This window comes from Bos indicus, chromosome 3 (assembly GCF_029378745.1).
Source record: "Bos indicus isolate NIAB-ARS_2022 breed Sahiwal x Tharparkar chromosome 3, NIAB-ARS_B.indTharparkar_mat_pri_1.0, whole genome shotgun sequence".
Taxonomy (NCBI): Eukaryota; Metazoa; Chordata; class Mammalia; order Artiodactyla; family Bovidae; genus Bos; species Bos indicus.
This window is the reverse complement of record NC_091762.1, coordinates 34908495-34927956: the sequence shown is the minus strand read 5'-3', so window position 1 is coordinate 34927956 and position 19462 is coordinate 34908495. Positions and strand designations below refer to the sequence as shown.

Sequence of the window (19462 nt, the reverse complement as noted above, 5' to 3'; positions counted from 1 at the left end):
CATAACAAAGGTCACCCGGGTATTCTCCTGTCTTATCTTTTAGGGGTTTTATGGTTTTGCCTCCCCCAAAGGCCCCAAATCCAAGTGGGATTATATGAGAGTTCAACAAAGATGTTAAGTAATGCTTCTGGAACACAAAAAGAAAAGGGAAAATATCCCAACTCACTCTATAGATAAACATTAGGGTATTTATTAATATATTTCATTATATTAATAAATTAAAGGAGATTAAGTAGATTTCTAGATCCCATGGGTTAAACTTCTTCCTAAATTAAAAAAAAAATCTCACTTTAGTAATCCAGGAATAGAAGGAAACTTTCTTGATAAAGCTTATCTACTTGAACCTACAGCAATCCTCATACCCAGTAACATTTGGAAGAAATCCCAGTACCATTAGGAATATGAGAAGAATGATTGCTTTCACTGGTATTGTGATTATTCCGCACTGTTTTGGAAAAAATAGCAAATGAAGTAAAGAAATGTGATATAGAAAAGTTGGAGAGAAGTAAAGATATATAAATATTTAAGGAGAAAAAGGAAGATGAGGGGACCTATCATTTGCAGATGCTACGATTGTCATACCTAAAAACTAAGACAATCAACTGAAAATCAGTGAAATATTAAGAGCAGAATTGCATCAGGTAGCCCCACATAAGTTAAATTTACAATTTTCTTTATTTCCTGTATATGAATTACAGAAAACATCCATTAACAACACAGAGAAAAGTCTAAAATAGCTAAGAACAAATTTAACAAAACGTGTATAAAATCTACATGAAAAAAACTTGCTGGAGATGTTTTCATGGGAATAGGATGAGAATACTCATTGCAAAGATTTTAACTTTTCCTGAACTAATCTATAAATTCAGTGAAATCCTAAACAAAATTCAAATGGAATTTTATTAAAGAAAATTGGTTCTTAAAAGTATATTTCTCAATAAAACTGACTATCAATGAAAAAATAAATTTGAGCTAATTAGGAAGTTAATTAGTAAGAAGAATGAATAAGAATACCTAAAGAAAGTTTAAAAAAGGAGAAACATCAAAAAATATACTTAACCTATAGTAATTTAGAACTATGTGGTTAATGCAGAAATAGAAACACAGATCAGTGGGGAGAAAAAACCAATCCCAAAATTGGGCTTCCCAGGTGGCGCTAGTGGTAAAGAAAAAAACCCACCTGCCAATGCAGGAGACATAAGAGACATGGGATAGATCCCTGGGTTGGGAAGATCCCCTGAAGGAGGGCATGCCAACCCACTCCAGTATTCTTGCCTGGAGAATCCCATGGACAGAGGGGCCTGGTGGGCTACAGTCCATAGAGTCACAAAGAGTCAGACAATACCGAAATGACTGAACACACTGCATGCGGATGTGTATTAATACACATGGGGGTTTTGTATATGATTAAAGTGGCTTTACACTGGTAAGAAAAGGCTGCCCTGTTCAGTGAGTATTGGGACAAAGATCTAAGCATGGAAAGCCAGACTGATAAATAAAATATAGGAAAATATGCTCTAGTCTGGCAGGAAGAAGAAAATTCAGCAGGCAGCAAGGGACACTAAAGATTTAAAGGAAGTGAAATGATGGAAGAAACTCTCAAGGTAGCAGGAAGAGATGGGCTCAAGGATCAAGACTGTAGAGGTTGGAAGGTGAATGAAGAAAGAGGAGGTGACAACATGCAGATCCAGAAGTAGAGAAAAGACATTTTTGAAGGAATTTGTGATCTTTTCTGTAAAATAGAAGACAAGAGTATATGCAGATAGTATCAGAGACAAAGAATTGATGGCTTAAAGCTCAACATTCAGAAAACTAAGATCATGGCATCCAGTCCCATCACTTCATGGCAAATAGATGGGGAAATAGTGGAAACAGTGGCTGACTTTATTTTGGGGGGCTCCAAAATTACTGCAGATGGTGACTGCAGCCATGAAATTAAAGATGCTTACTCCTTGGAAGGAAAGTTATGCCCAACCTAGACAAAATAATAAAAGCAGAGAAATTACTTTGCCAACAAAGGTCTGTCTAGTCCAGTTCAGTCACTCAGTCATGTCCGACTCTTTGTGAACCCATGAACCACAGCACGCCAGGCCTCCCTGTCCATCACCAACTCCTGGAGTCCACTAAAACCCATGTCCATCGAGTCAGTGATGCCATCCAACCATCTCATCCTCTGTCATCCCCTTCTCCTCCTGCCCTCAATCTTTCCCAGCATTAGGGTCTTTTCAAATGAGTCAGCTCTTCGCATCAGGTAGCCAAAGTATTGGAGTTTCAGCTTCAACATCAGTCCTTTCAATGAACACCCAGGACTGATCTCCTTTAGGATGGACTGGTTGGATCTCCTTGCAGCCCAAGGGACTCTCAGGAGTCTTCTTCAACACCACAGTCCAAAAGCATCAATTCTTTAGCACTCAGCTTTCTTTGTAGTCCAACTTTCACATCCATACATGACCACTGGAAAAACCATAACCTTGACTAGACCGACCTTTGTTGGCAAAGTAATGTCTCAGCTTTTTAATATGCTGTCTAGGTTGGTCATAACTTCCCTTCCAAGGAGTAAGCGTCTTTTAATTTCATGGCTGCAGTCACCATCTGCAGTGATTTTGGAGCCCAGAAAAATAAAGCCTGACACTGTTTCCACTGTTTCCCCATCTATTTCCCATGAAGTGATGGGACTGGATGCCATGATTTTAGTTTTCTGAATGTTGAGCTTTAAGCCAACTTTTTCACTCTCCTCTTTCACTTTCATCACGAGGTTCTTTAGTTCCTCTTCACTTTCTGCCATAAGGGTGGTGTCATCTGCATATCTGAGGTTACTGATATTTCTCCCGGCAATCTTGATTCCAGCTTGTGCTTCCTCCAGTCCAGCATTTCTCATGATGTACTCTGCATATAAGTTAAAGAAGCAGGGTGACAATATACAGCCTTGATATACTCCTTTTCCTATTTGGAACCAGTCTGTTCCATGTCCAGTTCTAACTGTTGATTCCTGACCTGCATACAGATTTCTCAAGAGGCAGGTCAGGTGGTCTGGTATTCCCATCTCTTTCAGAATTTCCCACAGTTTATTGTGATCCACACAATCAAAGGCTTTGGCATAGTCAATAAAGCAGAAATAGATGTTTTTCTGAAACTCTCTTGCTTTTTCCATGATCCAGTGGATGTTGGCAATTTGATCTCTGGTTCCTCTGCCTTTTCTGAATCCATCTTGAACATCTGGAAGTTCATGGTTCATGTATTGCTGAAGCCTGGCTTGGAGAATTTTGTGCATTACTTTACTAGTGTGTGAGATGAGTGCAATTATGTGGTAGTTTGAGCATTCTTTGGCATTGCCTTTCTTTGGGATTGGAATGAAAACTGACCTTTTCCAGTCCTGTGGCCACTGCTAAGTTTTCCAAATTTGCTGGCATATTGAGTGCAGCACTTTCACAGCATCATCTTTCAGGATTTGAAATAGCTCAACTGGTATTCTATCACCTCCACTAGCTTTGTTTGTAGTGCTGCTTCCTAAGGCCCACTTAACTTCACATTCCAGGATGTCTGGCTCTAGGTGAGTGATCACACCATCATAATTATCTAGGTCGTGAAGATCTTTTTTGTACAGTTCTTCTGTGTATTCTTGCCACCTCTTCTTAATATCTTTTGCTTCTGTTAAGTCCATACCATTTCTGTCCTTTATTGTGCCCATCTTTGCATGAAATGCTCCCTTGGTATCTCTAATTTTCTTGAAGAGATCTCTAGTCTTTCCCATTCTATTATTTTCCTATATTTCTTTGCATTGATTGCTGAGGAAGGCTTTCTTATCTCTCCTTGCTATTCTTTGGAACTCTGCATTCAAATGGGTATATCTTTCCTTTTCTCCTTTGCTTTTCACTTCCCTTCTTTTCACAGCTATTTGTAAGGCCTCCTCAGACAGCCATTTTGCTTTTTTGCATTTCTTTTTCTTGGGGATGGTCTTGATTCCTGTTTCCTGTAGAATGTCACAAACCTGTCTAGTCAAGGCTATGGTTTTTCCAGTGGTCATGTATGGATGTGAGTTGGACTATAAAGAAAGCTGAGCACTGAAGAATAGATGCTTTTGAACTGTGGTGTTGGAGAAGACTCTTGAGAGTCCCTTGGATGGCAAGGAGATCCAACCAGTCCATTCTAAAGGAGATCAGTCCTGGGTGTTCATTGAAAGGACTGATGCTGAAGCTGAAACTCCAATACTTTGGCCACCTGATGTGAAGAGCTGACTCATTTGAAAAGACCCTGATGCTGGGAAAGATTGAGAGCAGGAGGAGAAGGGGACGACAGAGGATGAGATGGTTGGATGGCATCACCGACTCGATGGACATGGGTTTGGGTAGACTCCGGGAGTTGGTGATGGACAGGGAGGCCTGGCGTGCTGCGGTTCATGGGGTCACAAAGAGTCGGACACGACTGCGCAACTGAATTGAACTGAATAAGCACACAATAGCTGACTTAAGCAGTTTGTCCATTAATCTGCAGAATTCTTTTGCTTACTGAAAGCCATTGACAGTGGCCTTTGTAGCCATCATTTAGAAGATTCTCAACATGGCAAGGCCTCGAGGGTTGGACTGGGTTCTGCTTTTTGCCCATTTGAGAACAAGAGAAGCTGACCATGCTTGGCTTGCTCTGAGGGGAGTTTTGGGAGAGGCCAAGTCTGTTTCTTGCCCCAGTGTTGAAAGCTTTTCCTGTATATGGGATATAACTGCAGTTGAAACATTTTTGATTTATACCAGGGCCAGGCACAGTGTGGGTGTAACTAGGATATAAATAAGGCCTTGCATAGTTTTGGTCTTAATGTGCACAGAGGCTGTCTTTAAAATGACTGCCAAAACAAGTGGGGTTTCTTGGAAAATAAATATCCTCACTCTATTAGTTTTTAAACAAATAGTGAAAGCATGTGGAGATCTTTTTTTCCAAGAGAAAAAAAGCCTTTGGGGGAAAAAATCAATATTAAAACCACATCTTTGCTGTCTAATTACTCAGTATTGAAATAGCCATAGACAGAGATGTCATTCATTTTGAAGAAGTAAGATTGTACTTTGGGAAGATTACTTCAGGACAGTAGTGCCAAAATATAAGCCATTAAAATATTTTGGCGTCGAGAATGAATTCGTGTTAAAATACTATGAATAGAAAGAGCTGAATTTACAAATATGAAGCCTACTAAATGAGTTCCTTAGATTCATACCAGGAAATTACATGGAACCAACCCCAGCCTTGAGTCCTAGGATATATCTTTTAAAATTATTCGGGTTGGAGAGAGCAGAGCATGGGGCCATCAAAATGGCCAACTGGAATCCTCAGTATGCTTGTGCGCTCAAGTTTCTAATGTGAATTAATTCAGGAATCATTTGACTTCAGGTTTTAACATTTTGCCTTTATCAGGATTTGTGGGTCCCTCACCCCAACATTAATCAACCTAACAGTGATTCTTTCCTGCCTGCTATCCCTTGGGTATTGTCTGTGGATAGGGAAAAAGAGGGACAGAAAAGAGTTAGGCAGGGGAAATAAAGGAATGAGGTAAAGGAGAGGGCAGGGCGGGGGGACCCTGGGGAGGAGAGGGTCCTCTGGGCTTAGCAGATGAGCATTTCTGCGATTTTCTTGTGCTCTTCCGAGTCTCGGGACCAATTATCATGACATCCAGCACAATGCAAGGCAGTGGCAGTGTCTCCTCCAGGGGACAACTGTTCATTTGGGACACTCTTTCTGGGTGCCCCCCACAGGACCGTACACAGAGCAGGAATTTCATACTGCTCGCTGCGTGGGGTGACACCAGTTCAAAGGTGACACTGTTTTTGCTGACCCGAGACCAGTAGGGCTCCAAGCGCTAGGCCAGCAGCCCCTGCAGAATCCCTCCGGAAGGAGCTCACCTCTGACACTTCCACACCACAGAGGTGAAGCCTGCCCTACCTTTCTGGATCAAAGTCCTTGACAGCTGGGGATTCGTGCTCCTGGACTTGCTCCTCCAGTGTCAGGTGCTTCTCCTTGTTGGCCAGAAACTCCTGCTCCAGCAGTTTGAGGCGTCCCTGCAATTTCTCCAGGACCTGTAGCAGGGACACGCTGGAATCATTCACGTGTAAGCCCATGTGTGTAGTAGTAGTTTTTTCTGCCAACACAATGAGGGTGTACCCTACAGGAGTGTTAAAATTAAGCCGCCATCCTTCTCCTGGCAGTGGTTGTGTTTCAGCGTCTGACATCTAAAATACAGACAACCCAAGAGCCATCTTAACATTTGCAACACCCCCACAGCACAGAGTGAGACTTACAGTGACTTCTGATTTCTTTCCTAGCACCCACTCAGAGGCCTTTTAATTTTGTTAATGGCACGTTAATAATCCCACATATTTGCAGAATAATTTTTAGCTTATAGAGCACTTTTCCATTCATTATCTTATTTAATCCACTATCAGTATGGTAAATGTCACAAAGTAGGTTTATTATCCCAGTTTTATAGAGGAGGAAATTGAAGCTCTAGAAAGTATGCCAGAAGCCACATAGAACTTAGAAACCATAAATGCTTGAGAAGGGTGGAGAAAAGGAAACCCTCTTGGTGGGAATGCAGACTGACACTGCCACTATGGAGAATAGTATGGCAGTTCATTGAAAAACTAAAGCTAGAGCTACCATATGACACAGCAACCCCACTACTGGACACAAATCCTGAGAAAACCATAATTCAAAAAGACACGCGTTCGAGTCCCACTCGGGGTTAAAAAAAAAAAAAAGACACGCGCACTCCAATGTTCACTGCAGCACTGTTTATAATAGCCAGGTCATGTCCATCAACCAATGAATAGATAAAGAAGATATGATGCATATTAACAATAGAATATTACTCAACTATAAAAAGGAATACATTGGGTCATTTGCAGAGATGTGGATGGACCTAGAATCTGTCATACAGAATGAAGTAAGTCAGAAAAACAAATATTGATGCGTGTATGTGGAATCTAGAAAAACGGTGCAGACGAACCTACTTGCAGGGCAGGAATAAAGACGCAGAAGTAGAGAATGAAGATGTGGATACGGCAGAGGGATGAATTGGGAGATTGGGATTGACATGTGAACTGCTGTGTGTAAAACAGATCGCTCCTGGGAACCTACTCTATATCACAGGGAGCTCAGCTCAGTGTTTTGTGATGAGCTAGTTGGATGCAATGTGGTGGGGAAGTGGGAGGAAGGTCGAAGACGGAGGTTCAGTAACCCTAACCCTAACTCTAAAATTTTACACCTCCAGAGAAGCACCTAACTTCTAGGGTTACTCAGTCACGTCCAACTCTGTGACCCCACAGACTGCAGCATGCCAGGCCTCCCTGTCCATCACCAACTCCAGGAGTTCACTCAGACTCATGTCCATTGAGTCGGTGATGTCATCCAACCAACTCATCCTCTGTTGTCCCCTTCTTCTCCCGCCTTCAATCTTTCCCAGCATCAGGGTCTTTTCAATTGAGTCAGTTCTTCACATCAGGTGGCCAAAGTATTGGAGTTTCAGCCTCAACATCAGTCCTTCCAGTGAATATTCAGGACTGATTTCCCTTAGGATGGATTGGTTCAAAAGCATCAGTTCTTCAGTGCTCAGCCTTCTTTATAATCCAACTCTCACATCCATACATGACTACTGGAAAAACCAAAACCTTGACTAGACGGACCTTTGTTGGCAAAGTAATGTCTCCGCTTTTTAATATGCTGTCTAGGTTGATCATAACTTTCCTTCCAAGAAGTAAGCATCTTTTAATTTCATTGCTGCAAATCTATCTGCAGTGATTTTGGAGCCCCCCAAAATAAAGTCAGCCACTGTTTCCACTGTTTCCCCATCTATCTGCCATGAAATGATGGGACCAGATGCCATGGTCTTAGTTTTCTGAATGTTGAGCTTTAAGCCAACTTTTTCACTCTTCTCTTTCACTTTCATCAAGAGGCTCTTTAGTTCCTTGCTTTCTGCCATAAGGGTGGTGTCATCTACATATCTGAGGTTATTGATATTTCTCCTGGCAATCTTGATTCCAGCTTGTAGATCTTCCAGCCAGCATTTCTCATGATGTACTCTGCATATAAGTTAAATAAGCAGGGTGACAATATACAGCCTTGATGTACTCCTTTTCCTATTTGGAACCTGTCTGTTGTTCCTGTCCAGTTCTAACTGTTGATTCCTGACCTGCATACAGATTTCTCAAGAGGCAGGTCAGGTGGTCTGGTATTTCCATCTCTTTAAGAATTTTCCACAGTTTGTTGTCATCCACACAGTCAAAGGCTTTGGCATAGTCAATAAAGCAGAAATAGATGTTTTTCTGGAACTCTCTTGCTTTTTCAATGATCCGACAGACGTTGGCAATTTGATTTCTTGTCCCTCTGCCTTTTCTAAAACCAGCTTGAACTTCTGGAAGTTCATGGTTCATGTACTGTTGAAGTCTGGCTTGGAGAATTTTGAGCATTACTTTACTAGCATGTGAGATGAGTACAAAAGTGCAGTAGTTTGAGCATTCTTTGGCATTGCCTATTTTGGGGATTGGAATGAAAACTGATCTTTTCCAGTCCTGTGGCCATTGCTGAGTTTTCAAAATTTGCTGGCATACTGAGTGCAGCACTTTTACAGCATCATTTTTTAGGATTTGAAATAGCTCAACTGGGATTCCATCACCTCCACTAGCTTTGTCTGTAATGATGCTTCCTAACTGACTTCACATTCTAGGATGTCTGGCTCTAGGTGAGTGATCATACCACCATGATTATCTGGGTTATGAAGATCTTTTTTGTACAGTTCTTCTGTGTATTCTTGCCACCTCTTCTTAATATCTTCTGGCTTCTGCTAGGTCCATACAATTTCTGTCCTTTATTAAGCCCATTTTTGCATGAAATGTTCCCTTGGTATCTCTAATTTTCTTGAAGAGATCTCTAGTCTTTCCCATTCTATTGTTTTCCTCTATTTCTTTGCACTGATCACCGAGGAAGGCTTTCTTATCTCTCCTTGCTATTCTTTGGAACTCTGCATTCAAATGGGTATCTTTCCCTTTCTTCTTCGCTTTTCATTTCTCCTCTTTTCTCAGCTATTTGTAAGGCCTCTTCAGACAGCCATTTTGCTTTTTGCATTTCTTTTTCTTGGGGATGGTCTTGATCCCTGTCTCCTGTACAGTGTCACAAACTTCTGTCTATAGTTCATCAGGCACTCTGTCTATCAGATCTAGTCCCTTAAATCTATTTCTCACTCCCTTTGTATAATCGTAAGGGATTTGATTTAGGTCATACCTGAATAGTCTAGTGGTTTTTTCCACTTTCTTCAATTTAAGTCTGAATTTAGCAACAAGGAGTTCATGATCTGAGCCACAGTCAGCTTTTGGTCTTGTTTTTGCTGACTGTGTAGAGCTTCTCCATCTTTGGCTGCAAAGAATATAATCAATCTGATTTTGGTGTCGACCATCTGGTGATGTCCATGTGTAGAGTCTTCTCTTGTGTTGTTGAATGAGGGTGTTTGCTATGACCAGTGTGTTCTCTTGGCAAAACTCTATTAGCCTTGCCCTGCTTCATTCTGTACTCCAAGGCCAAATTTGCCTGTTACTCCAGGTGTTTCTTGACTTCCTACTTTTGTATTCCAGACCCCTATAATGAAAAGGACATCTATTTTGAGTATTAGTTCTAGAAGGTCTTGTAGGTCTTCATAGGACTGTTCAACTTCAGCTTCTTCAGCATTACTGGTTGGAGCATAGACTTGGATTACTGTTATACTGAATGGTTTGCCTTGGAAGCAAATAGAGATCATTCTGTCATTTTTGAGATTGCATCCAAGTACTGCCTTTTGGACTCGTTTGTTGACCATGATGGCTACTCCATTTCTTCTAAGGGATTCTTGCCCACAGTAGTAGATATAATGGTCACCTGAGTTAAATTCACCCATTCCACTCCATTTTAGTCCACTGATTCCTAGAATGTTGATGTTCATTCTTGCCATCTCCTGTTTGACCACTTCAAGAGGGAGGAGATATGTGTATACCTATAGCTGATTCACTTCATTATACTCCAGAAACTAACACAACTTTGTACAGCAATGATAATAAAAAATAAATAATCCAGTAAAAAAAATTGAAGTTAAAGGACCTGGGATTGAATGGTTTGGAGGATGTGATGGAGCAGGAATATCAGGAAATTTAGCCAGAAGCTTTGAGTAAGTCCTCCAGATGTAGCTCATGCAGATGAGTATTTAAACTCTGCAGGTCAGGGTCTTGATGTACAGAGGCTACAGGTGTGCAGCCCCAGTCGCTAAGCATTCCCTGAGCACTGCCCATGTTTAGTCCTGTGCCCAGAGTGTGAGAGACACAAAAGTTGTATCAGGCACAGTCTCTTGTCTCAGAGATTTTATTCCAGTTGGGAATAGAGACTGTGGAATAGAATACTTTGCCATGGCTCAATGGAAGACGTGAGACTTAACTCAGTTTAAAGGATGCTCAAGAGGGCTTGGACCAGGCAGTATCAGTGAAAATGGAGAGGAAAGGATAAATTGGAGAGATATTACCAAAGGCAAGAATGCTGCATCGTGGGGTTAGAGAATCAGATACACCAGAGTTCAAGTTCAGATCGTTACCTTCTAATTGTATGATTTCAGTCACCCTGAACTCTAAGCTTCAACTTTTGCATTTGAGAGCATAATAGCCCTCACCTCATGTTGTGAAAATTAAATGAGATACTGCTTAGCACCAGGAGCATGGTACACACTCAATAGATGGTAACTATCATCTTCATTATTACTCTTACTATTATTAAAATAAACAAACAAGTTTAGAAGCATATTGGCCAAAGGGCATAAAAAATGGCAAGTGTGGTGCATGTTTTCCATTTTCCTCCAGATCTATCCTCCATCTTTCTCTGTCCCCCAACCAGGAGGCTGGCCTTCAATGGAGTGTACCAACCGGCTCCAGCGCCCTTGGCTTTGGTTGGTTTCAGTCAATGGAAGGCAAACTGCAGGAGAGAGGAATTGAAGAAGGATGAGGTAGGTCTTTATTTCCTTGATTTCCTCCTGCCTGTATTATCATGGATTGGCTGTGTCTCTACCAAAAGCCACAGAGCTTGTCAGCTACTCCTGTAACTACCGCTGCTCTCCTCATGCACCATTATCTGTTCTTCCTCCGTCCCTCTTCCCCACTGTTCCTTCCATGAGATCCTTTCTGTCCCTTAATTGGTTATAAAATAATACCTTCCTAAACCCTCCTCAGTTCCTCCACTGGAGTAAGTCATCTCTTTCTTGCCAAGACCCTGACTGGCACTATAGATCTCACAGACGGTACACAGATTCCTAGCTTGGGAGGTGGGAAGAATGTGAACCCCCTGACAAAAACAAGGAATTTGAAAAGGCTAACAAGTTTGAATGAAGATGTCAATGTTGGGCAAGGTACAATGTTCAGTGAGAGCAGGAGATCCAAAGGAAAATCAGGACCAGCATGTGGCCCTGTAGATGAGAAGTGAGGACTAGTCATTGGGAATTGGCAGCATGGAAACAGGGGTTAAAGCCATGAGAAGGAATGAGGTGTTCAAAGGAAAGAGAAGAGTGAAGAAAGCAATTATGAATTATAATTTGGAATCTCAGAATTTTAATTGTATTCTACCCTCAGAAGAAGTTAGGACATAGTTTTCTTACCATAAATGTACTTCATTTAACTCACGTGACTCTGAGATGGGCAGGTATGTGAAAGGTTTAAATTTGTATAGTCAACACATAGAACCAGGATGTCTGCTCCAAAATCCAGATGCTTTCTACATATGCTGCTCTTGCTGAGAAGGTTGGTTTTAGCCCTGTCTGGCCTTCCTTCACTGAACCAAATGGGCCTGGAACTCTCAGGCCAACACTGTCAGAGATCACCTCTCCTCTTCTCTGGGTCCCAACACGAATCCCCACATTCCCTCTAACATAGGAGGAAACTTCCTGAACCGAGGCCTCAGAAGGCTAGTGCCTCGAACCACTTTCCTCTGTTTTGCTTGGCCCTTTAAAAATTTATGTTCTCCGGGTTTCTGAAAGCCTGGGTTTTAGGAGGGCTTCCCTGATAGCTCAGTTGGTAAAGAATCTGCCTGGCTCAGTTCCTGGGTCAGGAAGATCTGCTGGAGAAGGGATAGGCTACCCACTCCAGTATTCTTGGGGTTCCCTGGTGGCTCTGCTGGTAAAGAATCTGCCTGCAATGTGGGAGACCTGGGTTCGATCCCTGGGTTAGGAAGATTCCCCGGAGAAGGGAAAGGCTACTCACTCCAGTATTTGGCCTGGAGAATTTAGTACTATTCAGTCCATGGGGTCACAGAGTTGGACATGACTGAGCAACTTTTCACTCATTCACTTTACTCATCTATCATTCACTCCTTGACTCCTGCGATCTGGCTTCGGTAGATCCACCTCTTCATCGGAATCAGGGCTGCCAAGATCCCTCATGATCTCTCAGTGACCAAATCCAATGCACATCTTGCTTTCCTTCCTTCTTTGAAGACTGGATGGTGTGGCCCACTCCCCCCTTCTCAGAACCCTCTTTTCTCTTGGGTTTTGTAGCTCTGCCCCTTCCAGGTCTGTCTTGACCATTCCAGTTTCTCCTTATCGATCTCTTACCTGCCCCTGGTTGCTGTTTCCCATGACTCTACCTTGAATTTCTTCACTGCTTACTCCACTTGTTTGCCTGAGCAATCTCTACACTGCACAACTTCAACCTACAGCTGTACCCAAATTTACGTGTCTGACCCAAACACATCCTCTGAAGTTCAGATCCGTGGCTCTAATTGCCTACTAGACCCCTCCAATTGGATGTCCTACAGGTGCCTCAAAATGTTCCAACTGAACTTGACATCTGGCCTCCTGCCTGCCTCCCACACCCATTCTGAACCGGATCCTCCACTTTTATTCCTAACCTTGGTTAGCCAAGCTAGAAATCTGGCATGTATCCAGGCCTCCTCCCTCCCTTTATTTACCTTGTTCAGTCTGCCACCACTTCCTTAAACTCTTAGATTTGTCCCCCTCTTCATCCTTATTGCCAGCCTTGGTTTAGGACTTCATAATTTGTTACCTGGATTATAATTTTCTAGTCTATTTCCTACTGTCTTGCCCCCGTGGTGGCTGCTGTTTCTCAGCTTTAAACCCTCCAGTGTTGCCCCATCATGCCACCTCAAGATGAAATTAATCTAAGCTCCTTAGCACAGTATAAAGGCTTTTCATGGTACAGTTCTTATCTAAGGACCTCTCTCCAGTCTCCTCCCTTCCCTGTGAGCTCCATCTGGTCAATTATACTGCCACACGGTTCCTCACACTCTCAGCACTGTCTTGCCCCTGTGCCACTGCACCTGCTGATTCCTTTTCCTGGAACACCCCTTTGCCCTACTCCGCCATATTCTTCCTACACTGCCCAGTCCAGAAATCCCTTCTGGGAAGCCTTCCAAGGCCCTCTCCCACTGGTCAGGGTGAGCCTCTTCCGTGCTGCCATTAGCATCATGTGTAATCATAGGTAACCTTTCCATGCTGCATGTTACTTGTGGGTTTACTGGTCTGTTGTTCCCAGGAGTCTATAATTCGCTTGAAAAAGGGACTGTTTCTTTGTCTTCAAATTCCTGGTGCCTGATGCAGAGTCTGAGCCATAGGGAGTACCCCACAAATGTTGTTGAATGAATGTGAGTTATTTACTTCATATGATGAAAGAATAATGAATGAACTGTGTGTCTTAGCATTTGAATCTTCCTAGTTTTTTGTCTGTGTCTGGCTTCTGAAGCACAGCCTGTCCTGACCTTTGCCCGTGTCCTTTGTGTCAGGACATCTGACCACCCATCTCGCTGCTGCTCCAGTGGCCTAAACTACAACTTCAGCTTCACACACCCCTGGTTCTAGCGGTCTCAGCTCTGCCCCGTTGCCACGCTTCACCTCTACTTCATATGACCCTGACACTGATGAACGAGGCTATGGGTTCCAATGTAAAGTAGCAATTTGATGAAATGTGACAAAAAGCAAGGATGTAAAAGCCAAAGATTTTGATCTGAAAAGCATGTATTCAAGATTGACTTTTAGGTTTTTCAAGTTTTATATATTGAGTTTGCAGATATTGGCAACTTTTATAGCCTGTGTCCCCCAGGCCCATCAAATCTGGCTGTGCTTGCCCTTTACAATGGCTGACATATTGTTTTCCTGAACCTACCATGGTTTCCAGTGTATTATGGGATGACTGCTGAGGAAAAACAGCCATACAGATCCCCCTGAGAAGGAAAAGGGGCTAAATATATATTGAAATAGAAAGCTCTACTCTCTTTTAGTCCTTGTAAGAGAAAGATAGCTCAATCTTCAGCAAAATTTTTCTTACCAGAACATTCCTACCCCGACCAGTGTAGAGAAAATATGATGCTGTAAAGTCATTTATGTCATATGTTTGCGTGTCAAATTCCCTAATAAAGATTTTTGAAATGTGATAAAATTCATTACCAGCCTTCTGCGTTGAAAATGATAGGGAGAATCCTGTGCTATGCACTTGGAAAATTCTTGTACCTGCAGTGAAAAAAATGCAATATTTCATTAAGGGCCTGATGTCTTATATTTGAATTTGATTACTTCTATTTTTCATAATAAGCTTTAAAAGTATTACTTTAGCCTTCAGTTGATCAGTCTGTTCTTTTAACTTCTGACACATCTGCTTCCCCTGAGATATCTTTTGAAATATGTAAGAAGAACTCAAGGAAGGGTCTTCCTGAGAAGTCGATGGCAAGTTAGAGAGACTTGGCTCAGATTCTATTCCTGTAAAAGAAAGAATAAATTTTGGCTACCATTCATCTCAACTGCATTGCAGTTTTGTTAAGTACCGAAAACAGAAGTCTGTGGCAATCACCACCATTCGCTATTGAAAAAATCTCTTTTCAAAAGGTATATCTAAGTCAAAGAGGTTTAAAAATGCTAGTACCTGTGAGATGTTCTTGGTGGATATGTACTGTGGGCTCCATCTGCACAATGAAAAGATAAGAAAACATTACTGTTGATATTAACCAACGACACCATTATGTAGGATGACCCAATGTGTTCTGGTCATCATGGAGGCCACCCAGGGTTATGTCAAGAGCTGAGGCCCTGATGCCAAGGTTGAATTCCACTCTGACACTTATCTGCCGGGTGACCCAGAGCAATTACGTCATTGCTATAAACCTCAAATTCTTCAGCAATAAAACGGGGATAGTAACAGAACCTACTTCATAGTGTCATGATGAGAATTAAATGTTACCATAGTATCTGGCACATGGTAAACATTCAATATATGTTAGCTATTACTGTTATCGTGTTTGATACTATTATATGGAATACTCAAACCCTTCTCCTACAGGTCGACCACAAGCTCCACGAGGGCAGGGACCTCTGTTGGTCTCGTCACTGACTCTATTGCTAGCGCTCTCACTAACACCAGATACATGGTGGCTAGTGTCTGGGAGCAAGACAGTGACTTCACACAGGACATTCCCTTTTCTAATCACCAGAGGCTAACTGGATAAGACTTCAAATTCCAGAGTGATTCACCTTGATTGTCTTCCCATTGTTCCCAACACACACAGCTCACAAACACACTAGAGACAGACAGCCAATGTTGTGGTCAAACTAGACTGTGGTTATTAGGAATATCTCGGGTATATATGGCTATGGAAACTACAGAGCCCAGTTCTCCAACCTGAATGGACAGGACAAGAGAAAAGAAGATGCCCCACTTCAGACTCCCGTTACCAGAGACAGATGAACTTGATATTCGTTCTGCCCCTACTGCCCACAGGGCCCTGAGAACCGTGCCCACCCAAGAGTGTTCTTCTGCAAGCAGAATGAGGAATGTGGAGACTTCCCAGTGTCATGGGGGTACAGATTTCTCTAAGACTGAGAGAAGCATCCTGGTCAAGGCCGAGTGGGCTGCTGACTCCAGGTGTGTGTATGTGTGTGTGTAGTTGCAAGGCATAAGGGAAGTTCTATTCAAATTCCCCAGAAGTTTCAGTTAAAAGAAAAGGTGGATGAAGGGGTGGAAATAGAGACAGGCAGACTGTGTTCAGGCAGGGTGCCCTTCATAGACTGCTTAAAAGAAAAATCATACAGTCCTGGAAAAGTGCCGGAGAACTAAAGTGTTTACTTTGATCATTAATGTAAACTTATTTAACTACGGAACCTCAAATAGTCAATGAGATCCTCAGCCTCAGCATTTGGGAAGGTGGGTGGAAGGATGGAAAGATGGGGAAAGGGGAAAAAGTATAAATTAAATGTAAACAAAATGTTGTGTTAAATAGTTACCAGTATAACATCTTGAAATGTGTTATCAAAGATCACAATTCAAGTTAGCATTCATAACCAAGGGCATAATATATGCAAACACCTGGCCAGGCCTCTGGGGGAATTGGGTGATGGAAAGATGAAGACGAGGCAGCTGCCTCCAGAGCCTTGAAATCTAGTCGAAGGAACAGATGTTTGGAAATCGTAATGATGCAAGGAGGCTGAGATAAGCTCTGACAGAATATTTAAGAAATACGGATGCAAAAGACTGGCTGTGGGATTCTGAAAAGTCCTACAGCCAGTGTGGAGTTGAAGGAGATCATGAAAATGAGCGGGGGTTTGATAAGCAGAGGTGGGATGTTCCTGGTAAGGCAGGAGCTCAGAGAAGGTGGGGCCAGCCCACTAACAGGATGACTCCTGGGGGAGGGGAGCTGAGTTCAGAAGGCTAGGATGACAGGAAACATGGGGAGATGCAAATTCCTGGTTGAAGAATTTGGATTTTATTCTGTGTTATTGTTAGTTCAGTTCCAGATTCTTCTCATGAGGACACCCACTGAGCTCTGAGAGGTCAGGGTACCGGACTGGAACTAGAATTCAGAACCTCAGAACTACAACTTAGTTCTATGCAGCTTCTGAGGACCCACACACATACGGATGAGCAGCGGTCCTGGGGGGTGTTTCCTGAAGGCTGCTTTCACTCACCTCTACTGGCTGTGAAGGTTGAGTAGTTTCCCACTTCTGCTCTTGTTTTTCAACATAATTTGATCTAGATGTGCTTTCTGAAATATCTTGCCCAACAGCTGACTTATCTCTCAATTTAGGAGAAAAGCTGGCTTGTGGATCTGTTATAAGTGGTTTGTCAATCGTGTAATTTTTAGGAATTTTCACTTTGGAAGCAACCTTAGAGAAATTAGAGAACCAGTAATAAACCTGACTATGGCCATATTTGAACTTGTTGCCAGAGCTTTCTTTTTCAGCCTGTTTCTGAGGTGTCTGCCATAGGCAACTTTTTTGTTTATCACATAGACTCTTGATTTTAGATAGAAAATTTGAATTTTCCTCATGGTTGCTTTCTCCAGAAGCCACTGACTCATCTGAATCAGAGGTGTTTTCTTCCGTCATAGTCAGAAAACAACTGGGCTTATTGCTATTTTCATCATCACTTTTGGAGTTGAGTAGGTCAGTGAGTTCTGAGGATTGTTCTGTCGGCCAAGAATTCTTAACGTGCCACACAATAATATTTTTAATAATAGCTTCATCAAAGCTGTCATTATTAGAGATCTCTGGGAGAGTTTCACAATTAATGCCTTGATCTTTGGAGAATTCTTCTTTGCAAAGGTGATGGAGTAAAATATCAGAAATGTTTGACTTTGAAGCATCTTCCTGATTAGCTGAAATAGGAAGATATATGGTGCATTGATTCTCTTTATCACATGTTTTGCTGACAGCGTTTTCAGTCATTTTATCCAAAGTCATGGTCATATCTGCCTCTTGGCAAGTCTCTCTATATGTAGCCTTTTCTTGAGACTCATCTTCTGTTAAATTCATTTGATTTGAGACATCAAGGATGTCATATCTTGAGGTAAGATTATAACCATGGTATAGCTTAACTTGGGAGAAACCCTCATCATAAGGCAAATCCTCCTGTTGCTTAGAAGTTGTGTCTTCCAGGAAATAGGCTTTGTCCATGTATGTGCAGCCTGACCTCCTTTATCAGTTGCTCCTGATCTTGATGTTCTTAATTATAGCAGTAGGTCTTCTGGTTTTCATTAATTGTCTTCACTGTGTGTCCTCATCTGTACAAAATGAAAAGAACATTATTGTTAAATATTATTTATGTAATGTATGAAACTATGCTTATCAAAGTGGATGCAGATCATTTTTCTGCAGATCAAAGTGGATGTTTTCCATTTGGAGAAATGCAGTTATAAACGTGAAGGCAGAAAGCTCTGCCAAGAGGAACTGATCCTAAAAATTACATTAACATAATTGGTGGTATATAAGCAAGGAATTAGAAAGGAGGTAGGGCTAAATATTGTGTTCATTAAACTTTGAGGGAGACAATGGTTTCCAGTTAATGACCAAATGTTTATCAACTTCTCTTAGGAAGTGCTAATTGAAATTTGTGCTCCCAAAATAGCAGCTTGGGATGCAAGTAAGGGATTGATTTTTTTTTTTTAAGTACCATGGCTGTCCCTTGTCCACATACCACTGATAAGCCTCTGTGTATGGAACTGAGAGCTGGATCAGCTCAAACAAACCACTGACTTTCAGTGTTTTAGTGCTTTTTCATCTGTCTCCCCCTAGACATTCTGGTCCCATTGTTCTGGTTTTCCCTCGTATGTTGGCAAAAGGCAGAGAATGACTGACAGAAATATGAATAAGGAACAAAAAGGTCTTTTGAACACCCGGAGGCTAGTCTGCCTTCAAGCATATTCCTCTTCTGATTAGAATCCAGACAGACCCAGTTCAAGAGGCTGCCTTGCTCTGAGAACGAACTTATGGTTGCCAGAGAGGAAGAATGGGGGGAAGGGGGAGTTAGGGAGTTTAGGATCAACTTGCACACACTGCTGTATTTTAAATAGATAACCAACAAGGTCCTACTGTGTAGCACAGGGAACTCTGCTCAGTGTTCTGTGGCAGCCTGGATGGGAGGGGAGTTTGGGGGAGACTAGATACATGTATTGGAGAAGGCAATGGCACCCCACTCCAGTACTCTTGCCTGGAAAATCCCACGGACAGAGGAGCCTGGTAGGCTGCAGTCCATGGGGTCGCTGAGGGTCGGACACGACTGAGCAACTTCCCTTTCACTTTTCACTTTCATGCATTGGAGAAGGAAATGGCAACCCACTCCAGTGTTCTTGCCTGGAGAATCCCAGGGACGGGGGAGCCTGGTGGGCTGCAGTCTATGGGGTCGAACAGAGTCGGACACGACTGAAGCGACTTAGCGGTAGCAGCAGCAGATACATGTGTGTGGACGGCTGAGTCCCTTTGCTGTCCACCTGAAGCTATCACAACGTTGTTAATCAGCTATACTTCAATATAAAATAAAAAGTTTTTTTAAAAGTCTGCAAATAGCCAGTGTTGACAAGGATGTGGAGAACACTTCACCTTTGTGCCATTAGTGGGAATGTAAATTGGTGCAGCCACTATGGAAAACAGTATGAAGGTTCCTCAAAAATCCATAAATATAACTACCATATGATCCAGCAATTCCATTTT

The 19462-nt window shown here is 42.2% G+C and overlaps 1 protein-coding gene across 1 annotated transcript in view; it reads right to left on the bottom strand.

Annotated features, from left to right (window-relative positions):
• Positions 1 to 19462, bottom strand: part of AKNAD1 (AKNA domain containing 1) — a 51170-nt gene that overhangs the window by 27132 nt on the left and 4576 nt on the right. Inside the window, exons 2-6 of the mRNA XM_070781677.1 lie at positions 16943 to 18036; positions 14907 to 14946; positions 14595 to 14743; positions 14435 to 14497; positions 5923 to 6056 (exon numbers count right to left, since the gene is read on the bottom strand). Of these exons, the coding sequence (XP_070637778.1) occupies positions 5923 to 6056; positions 14435 to 14497; positions 14595 to 14743; positions 14907 to 14946; positions 16943 to 17929 (1373 nt within the window). The 5' untranslated portion in view covers positions 17930 to 18036. The remainder of the gene's footprint in view (positions 1 to 5922; positions 6057 to 14434; positions 14498 to 14594; positions 14744 to 14906; positions 14947 to 16942; positions 18037 to 19462) is intronic.